This window comes from Kogia breviceps, chromosome 4 (genome assembly GCF_026419965.1).
Source record: "Kogia breviceps isolate mKogBre1 chromosome 4, mKogBre1 haplotype 1, whole genome shotgun sequence".
In the NCBI taxonomy this organism is placed as follows: Eukaryota; Metazoa; Chordata; class Mammalia; order Artiodactyla; family Physeteridae; genus Kogia; species Kogia breviceps.
Window position 1 is genome coordinate 134,227,235 of NC_081313.1, and position 8,428 is coordinate 134,235,662.

General features: G+C 53.6%; 1 protein-coding gene across 6 annotated transcripts; it reads left to right on the forward strand.

Annotated features, from left to right (window-relative positions):
• Positions 1–456: 456 nt before the first annotated feature.
• Positions 457–7,734, forward strand: HNRNPAB (heterogeneous nuclear ribonucleoprotein A/B). 6 transcript variants are annotated; one of them, XM_059060628.2, is made up of 8 exons: positions 604–864; positions 1,451–1,687; positions 2,431–2,599; positions 3,316–3,474; positions 3,649–3,780; positions 5,910–6,030; positions 6,701–6,841; positions 7,125–7,734. In XM_059060628.2, the coding sequence occupies exons 2-8, from the start codon at positions 1,473–1,475 to the stop codon at positions 7,193–7,195; spliced, it is 1,008 nt and encodes a 335-aa protein (XP_058916611.1). In that variant the 5' UTR covers positions 604–864; positions 1,451–1,472; the 3' UTR covers positions 7,196–7,734. The 6 variants fall into 6 exon arrangements, with proteins under 6 accessions (XP_066888093.1, XP_058916611.1, XP_066888092.1 ...); XM_059060625.2 differs by lacking the exon at positions 604–864 and adding an exon at positions 1,100–1,367; XM_067031990.1 differs by lacking the exon at positions 604–864 and adding an exon at positions 1,106–1,169.
• Positions 7,735–8,428: the final 694 nt, after the last annotated feature.

Sequence of the window (8,428 nt, forward strand, 5' to 3'; positions counted from 1 at the left end):
GAGTGAGCCTTGGGCCAGGGCTCTGGGCTTGTTTTCTCATTTATAAATTGGTTATGCTATCACCTTCCATAGGATTGTTAGGAGACCAGATGAGAAAATAGAATGCCCAGCCTATCACACTGGGCCTGGCAGCAGGATTCCAGCGGGAGACGTCAGCTACTTGTGTTCTGTTGTTTGGTAATCCCCAGGCTTCAGAGGTTTTAATCCTGGTTCATTTGGCGCTTGTCACCCATATGATTAAAAGGAATCGTGGGATTATGCAGGCCTTTCAAGCTTAGTGGTCAAGTAGATAAATATTAAGGGGTTTTGTATATTAGAAAAAGAGAACTATTCTTCCCTTCCCCCAAAACTTCATGATTTCAAGGAAGTGGTACATTTCTCTTAAAAATAGATTTTAGCAAAAATAAATGAATTAAATGAAAGAGTTTAAGTAATCAAAAGTAAAAACTTGATGCCAGTCGTCAACGTGGTGCCAGGCGACCTAAGATTGGGGAACACCGTGGTCCCACCGTTTCTCCCGCCACATCCCGGAGGAGCACCACTGACAACAGTCACTCGACGAACTCCGCCCCCTCCTCGCTTCTCGCCTCCGGGGGAGGCTGCAGAAGGGGCGGGAGCGCGTGGCTTTGACCGCACCAAGGTCAAGGAGGAGGGAGGGATCCATCCCCATTTCTCCGAGCCAAGCCGAGGGCCTTGGCGGGCACTACGCGCCCAATCTCGGAAGGCCGGGTTCTGCACTTCCAGTTGGGGCGACTTCGGTTTCCTCGAGTCCAGTTTCCTCTCTTGGGAAACGGAGTGGCCAAGGCTGCCAATGCTGGATTAGGGCGCACCGGGACGAGGGACTACGGCCTCAGAGGGCGAAGGGTCAGTATTGCGCCTCTCCGCCCCTTGGGCTTGGGCCGCCGGCTGCTCGGGACAGGGCCGTCGGACCACCGGACCCGGCGACCTTCCGCAAGGCCCCGGCTCGCGCGAATTCTAAGATGAGGACAAAGCCCGCCTGGATCTACCGTGCGCGCGCCGCCACGGCCAATGGGAAGCCGGCTCGGGGTTGAGTGACGGGCCGGCGAAGCCAATGAGCATGCGCTTTGTTGCGATGTGGCCTCGGCTCCGGCATTATAAAGAGCGCCACGAGTCGGCATTGTCAGGCGGCAGTACCGCGCGGGCCCGGGGTGGGTTCTGTGTTGGTGGCTTTCGTGCGGCGGCGGCGGCAGCGGCAGCGCAGGCCGAGGGAGGAGGGCGCGAGGTCGCGGCGGCTCCGTCGGTAGACGGGGGAGAGGCCCGGCAGCGCAAGCGTGAGCGCGGCCGAGCCCGCGGTGCCTTCCCGGCGGGTGGGGACGAGCGGGCCCCGCGGCGTCATCGGCGGCGAGGTGAGCGGCCGGGCCTGCGGGTGGCGGGCGGGAGCCCGGGCGGGAGCGGCGCCGGCCTGATGCGTCGTGGCCGCTCGTTGCAGGAGCCGCGCGCCACGGCCTACCATGTCGGAAGCGGGTGAGGAGCAGCCCATGGAGACGACGGGCGCCACCGAGAACGGACACGAGGCCGCCCCCGAAGGCGAGTCGCCGTCTGGGACTGGTGCTGGCACCGGGGTCGCGGCTGGCGCCGGAGGCGGGAGCGTGGCGCCCCAGGCCGGCAACCAGAACGGCGCCGAGGGTGACCAGATAAACGCCAGCAAGAACGAGGAGGACGCGGGGTAGGTGCGGCCGCGGGCCGACGGCGGGGGGGGGGGGGCGCCGCGCCTTTGTTCCGGGGCAGCCTTTTGTTGGCGCCACGCGGCGGGGGGAGGGGCGGGCGGCCGGGGCCTGCTCGCGGCCCGCAGACTAGCAACTCCGCGCCGCCGGCTTTCCTTGCGCGCCGGAGTTTTCAGGAGTTTGTTGGGTCGACTTTGGCGCCGCCCCGGGGCCGCTGGCTGGCGGCCCGGAAGGGGAGTGCGCTCGGACCCGGGGCCCGGCGGGCCGCCTGGGCTGCGTGGGCGGAGTTGGCGCGCGCCAGGGCCTTCCTCCGCCTCTTTTCCAGGGCGGAGTCACGGTCTGAACTCCGACTCGGCCCCGGAAGCCTTGAGTTCCTTGAGAGCGAGTACTCGGAGGTGGCAGGGACCGTAGCGTTTTGATACATGGTTGTTAGAGAAATTAGATTATTTCTAGTTGTGAGTGCTCAGGGCCTAGCTCTCCGGCTAGGTTGTGCTTCCTTTTCCCCCACCTCCTTGGGGGTACGGATCACCTGAGGCATTGTTAGGGTCAGGATTGGGTTTGGAAGGGTAGCGGAGATTTGTTAACATCTTCTAGAGGTAGATCCCTTATGGGCCCTAAGGGTAAACCTTTGTTCCGAACGGTGGCTTTATTTACAATCTTTTCAGTGGAAGCTTTGCTAGGGCCAGTCCTTCCGAAATGACAGCTTTCTAAGGCTTGTTTCCCTGTTCTCACCCCACCATTTAAGAAAAATGTTCGTTGGTGGCCTGAGCTGGGATACCAGCAAAAAGGACCTAAAGGATTATTTTACCAAATTTGGAGAGGTCGTTGACTGTACAATAAAAATGGATCCCAACACTGGCCGGTCAAGAGGGTTTGGGTTTATCCTCTTCAAAGATGCAGCCAGCGTGGAGAAGGTAAGCTGGGTACTTTATAATCAGAAAGAAGTCTCTGTATGCTATGAGGATACTATTCTTAGACCATGATTGGCTTATGCGTTTTGCATATGGTTGGGTGCTTTGGGAAAAGCAGAGAGGTTGGGAACTTATCCTCTCCTTTTTAAAGGGATTAAAAGTAGAGATTAAATGGAGGAGTGAGTGGGCAGGAGTGGTCCAGGAAGATTATAGTTGACCGTTTATTGTGCCTATTCTGGACTTTGGTGAAGCAGACATTACATTGAGAGGACTAGAAGAGTCCATGGTTGCTAGGAGATAAGCATTATTTTACTCATTTTGTAGAAAACAAACCTAAGGCACAGAAGGTTAAGTAGAAGAGATTACATAGCTGGTAAGGGGTGGAGTGTGAGGATTCCGGCCTTCACAGCCTAGCTCTAGCCTGTGCTTTTAATTATTTATTTCTGGAGGAGATAGGCCTTAAATTGGGGCTGCCTGGGCAGGAAGAGGGGTGCACGGCATGGGCAAAGACTGGTGGGGGGGGTGAGGATAGATTTATAGGTGTTTAGCTAAACCAAGTGAAGTTTGGAGATAGGGTTGGGAAGTCAGATTAGGGGTAGAGTTTGAAGGGGGTGAAGCACATTTTGTGTGCCTGTGTTGGAGTCTAGTGGCTCAAAGAGAAGGTCCTTGTTCAGGGTCATGGTGCTGAGTTAGAACCCAGCTCCCTTCTGTTGGAACAGGTTCTAGACCAGAAGGAGCACAGGCTGGATGGCCGTGTCATTGACCCCAAAAAAGCCATGGCCATGAAGAAAGACCCAGTAAAGAAAATTTTTGTGGGGGGTCTGAATCCTGAAGCCACTGAAGAGAAGATCCGGGAGTACTTCGGCGAGTTTGGGGAGGTGAGTGTGTGGCTCCCGGAGTGGTCTGCCAGCTGCACTGAGGTTGCCTTCTTCCTGGTCCTTGGCACCTTGGCTGGCTGGAGCTCTTTTTCACTCTTGTGTTCGTGGACTTTTTCTCCTGTGAGTTCCTTATAGGCTCTGTGGTAGGGTCCTGAGCTTTGCTTATGTTTGCAGATTGAGGCCATTGAGCTTCCAATGGATCCAAAGTCGAACAAAAGACGAGGCTTTGTTTTCATCACCTTCAAAGAAGAGGAACCTGTGAAGAAAGTTCTGGAGAAAAAGTTCCACACCATCAGTGGAAGTAAGGTAAGGTGTCCCCAGCTGTGTGTGCTTGGCATTCTGCTGGAGAGCTGGCTTTTGCAGGCGTAGATTAGGCATTGGGTTACCTCCAAGAGTTCTCCAGGGTATATGTTACTGTTTTCTGCACTGTCTGTTGTCCTGTCTGTCACGGCGCTCCTAGGCTGGTAGGACAGGATATGAGGGAGGCAGGAGAATACTGGATGACGGGAGGCTTATATGGGATAGGGAGTGTGCTGAGTAGCCTCTTCAGTTCCTGACTTAAAAGGTAGAGATCATGGTGTTCAGGATCTAGAGTGCAAAGTGTGTGAGTGCTACAGTTAAGGACTCAGAAGATTCTAAAATTGCCATTTACTGATTTCTGTGGCAAAGTCTTACCTGCTTTTGATATTGCTGCAGAAGAGCTTTTCCCTTATCTTTATCTCTGTGCCACAACCAAATCTGTTTTATCTCCATCCCCTTTGGTTACTGGTTAAGTTAAGCCCCACCCCAAAGATCCTTTCCAAAGAGCTCCCAGGGTCCTGGCCACCTTAAATCTAGATCCTGTTTTGACTTCAAATAAGTGTCCTGTTCAGTGAGGGGCAGCTCTTTCCTCTGAACTCTGGACAGGAGAGAGGGTAGGTAGTTCATGCTTCAGGTGTTCTCCAGTGGCCGAGGCAGTTGGGAGTTGAGGGTGTGGCCCACTGGCAAGGTGTGGCAGGCTCTGCCTGAGCAGGAGTGGCAGCCAGATAAGGTGGGACACATAGGGTGGGGCTCGTGGAAGCCTCAATCCTGGCTGGGAATTTGGAAAGATTGGATTTGGGATTGGGCCCCTAAATTTTATGTAAAATGAGATGGGATCATAGGGGCTGTTGGGTGAGACCTCATCCATTAATGGTTACCCCAGTGGACAGTGACATGGAAAGAGGCCTTTTTCTCTGTGCCATGATGTGAAATGGGCATGAAGAGCCTATTAGGGCACCATTAGTCACACTGCTAGTGGTTGGTCTTGAAGTAAGTGTATTTTAGCTGGTTGTATTCAGCATTTTTAACTTAGTAGGATAGAAAACATGATATTGCATCACTTGGTAATTTGCCAATTTTTTGAGTATGCTTGTATGGGGACATCTTATGTAAAATGGTTTTTTTTTTTTTGTTTAATTTTGTTTTTTTTGGGGGGGGGTTTTTTGGCGGTACGCGGGCTTCTCACCGCTGTGGCCTCTCCCGCTGTGGAGCACAGGCTCCGGACGCGCAGGCCCAGCGGCCATGGCTCACGGGCCCAGCCGCTCCGCGGCATGCGGGATCCTCCCGGACCGGGGCACGAACCCGCGCCCCCTGCATCGGCAGGCGGACTCCCAACCACTGCGCCACCAGGAAAGCCCTAAAATGGTTTTTTAATTGGTCTTAATGGAGAAGGTTATGTGTCAGTGCACTTTCTTTTAAAAATATACTTAAAGCAGGAGCACTTGAAGGTCCATGACCCTACTCCCACCCACAGTAGGCAGAGTTTTGAGCAAAAAGGAGATTGACTCTTTGGGCCCTAAGAGGACACAGATATCTGGCCCATCCCAACCGCACACCAGTGGTTGGAGGAGAAAGAGGGAGCAGTATGGCCTTAGGGAAGGCTGCCCTGAGCCTCAGTGGCTTTCTTTATAAGATGGAGGTCAGGGTTGCCACCTCAATAGTGTATTTGAGTGGAATGCTTTATTTCTTCTGGGGGGAAAAAGAACCTTTTTTCTCAGATCCCTTACCTGGGAAGCCTTCTCTGACTCCCTTGCCCAAGGTGGCACCAGACTGACACCTGGTGTGGTGTCTTGCTACACTGGACTGGCATTGGTCTGACTATCCCTCTTCTGCCACTTGTTAGAGCACCCAAGGGTGACCATCAGTAGACCTATCCCATTGGGTGTATCCCATTGTTTCAAGCACTCTGGGGAAAGGCTTGAGCCAAAAAGCCCATTGTGTGAGTTTTTTGGTCTGTCTAGGTTTTAGTTGTGGTTCTGAGAGCTAGTCCAAATGTGGTTTCCCACCCCAGCATGTGTTCTTGAGCAGATAGAGAAGATGTGCCTCCTGAACGTTTGTCAACGGAAGGCCTTTGTGTACCCTCCCTGCCCAGGACTTGTCCCACTGACATGACCCACTGTTCTCTTGGCTTTCAGTGTGAAATCAAGGTGGCTCAGCCCAAAGAGGTTTATCAACAGCAGCAGTATGGCTCTGGGGGCCGTGGGAATCGCAACCGAGGGAACCGAGGCAGCGGTGGTGGTGGCGGAAGTGGAGGAGGTGAGTGGAACCCAGATGAAGATGGGTCCTGTTTCCCTGCCTGCATGGAGCTTCTATGCCTGTTTTGGGGGCTCTCTTGGCCTCTGGTGCTTGGTGCAGCAGAGTGGGCAGGATCAGGAATGGTTTTCCTGGGTTGAGGCTATGCTGTTGCTGCTGCTTGGAGTGGAAGAGCCCATCTTTCTCATGTGGTCTGGGGCCCCAGGGCAGAGGGGGCATCTGTGTCAAGATGGGGTGTGCTTGGCTCTGTGGCTGTCCTGAGTCTTGGTACACCCGTGGGTGGGTGGGCTGAAGGGTAGGGCAAGGCTGTGCCAGGCGCTTAACCTCTTTCCATCCCAGGCCCCTCTGACTCCAAAGCCTGAACTCCATCCTTTTTAAGGCCAAGCTGCCAGGGAGGGTGGGGGTGATCAGAGGGTGATTTGAATGAGAGTGAGCTGCCTCGGTTGCCCCAGTGAAGTTAGTTTTCCATCCTGGCCTGGCCTTCTTATCCCCAGCTTGGGTCTCAGGTACAGGGCTGGGCCCAGGGCCCTCCCTCTACACCAGGACAGCAGCCCCTTGGCTTTTCTGAGTTGCCATAGTTAACCTCGCCACCCAAAGGGCAGGATTTCCTTCGTCCTAGCTCCTGCGTGTGCTAAATGGTCCATGGGCCCCTGTGCCCTGCTCCCCCCCACAGGTCAGAGTCAGAGTTGGAATCAGGGCTACGGCAGCTACTGGAACCAGGGCTACGGCTACCAGCAGGGCTACGGGCCCGGCTATGGCGGCTACGACTACTCGCCTTATGGTTATTACGGCTACGGCCCCGGCTACGACTACAGTAAGTAGGAGAGAGGGAGGCCCCCATCCACTCACCCACCCTGGGAGGCAGGACAGACAGTGCAGGGGCCACTGGCAGCAGGGGCTTTGGAGTCGGACAGGCTGGGCTTTGTGGCCTGGCTTGCTCACTGGAGCTACCCGATTTTGAGCTTTTGGGGCTCAGGAAGGTGGGGAAGATGTCCTATCAGAGTTGTTGGCTCTGGTGAGGATGCATATCAAGCGCCTGGCACAGGGGTAAATGCTCAGTAAGTTGTAGCTGCTCTCATTGTTGTTCTTGTCCCTAGGTCAGGGTAGTACAAATTACGGGAAGAGCCAGCGACGCGGTGGCCATCAGAATAACTACAAACCATACTGAGGCTTTGGCAGGAGTGTCCGACTGACTGCACACGCTTTGTTTGGATATGGAGTGAACACAATTATGTACCAAATTTAACTTGGCAAACTTCCTATGGGCTGTCCCATGTGCGTCTTATTTAAAATTTCCCCCCTGGAAATCACTCTCCTGTTTAATATATCCAGAGCTCTAGTTGTTTTAGGCAGCGTGTGGTGTCTCAAGAGGCCAGAGCGGCATTATGGGCTCATTTTTATTACCGGGTTACCCAGAGCCAGATTGGAGGGTCTGCTTCCTGTGGCCGCTCTGCAGCCTGGACCTGTGGACCCTGGTTGTAAAGAGTAAATTGTATCTTAGGAAAACAGTGTCACCTTTTTTCACCTTTAATTTTATATTATTTGTGTCATACATTTCCTATAATGGAAGTGTTAATTTTACTGTACTTTTTGGTACCTTTCGGGAATCTAATGTATTGTAAGGTATTTTACACGTGTCCTGATTTTGCCACGACCTGGATATTGAAGCTATCCAAGCTTTTGAAATAAAAATTTAAAAACCCCCAAGCCTGGGTGAGTGTGGGATATACTGTGAAGGGGGGCAGGTGCTCCAGAACTCCAGTATCCTCCAAGACCACATGACTGCATCCTGTCAGGCGTAAGCACACTCTCCACATCTTTGGTTAGCTTACTTGGCCTTGCCTAGGACTTGTGCCCCTTTAAAGAAAGTGGAGTGGCTCAGATACTTGGGGCAGCTGTTCAAGGGGGTGAAGACAGTACAGTGAGGGTTACCACCCTCAGTGGGGACACTGCCCCAGGGCAGTTCGAATCTGGAGCACCTTGGAACACCTGTCTTGCCATTGGAAATGGGATTCTCCCAGCAAAGACAGTGTGAACCTAAAGACAAGAGCAGACACATAAAGGGCCAGCTGGATCTGGCAAGATAGTGCCCCTCCTGGTTGTAACAGCCCCCCCCTGTGGCAGGGCCTATTTGTTGGCCTGATTGGAGCACCCCAAGTCTAGTGGCTGAGGCTGAAGATAGCTAGTTGTAAGACATAGCACTTGGCTGGGGACTGCAGGTGGATAAAGCCTGGCAGCTCTCCTGTAGAGGAACCGGCTGGAGAAGAGAGAAAATAGCTATACTCTTTGCTCAGCCATCAAATGTAAACTTAAGTACTTTGGAGATTTTTCAGGGGTGGGGGATGGGGAGAGCCCAAGGCAGCTAGAGTCTCCCAGTATTAAAACTAACTTGTGGGAAGGG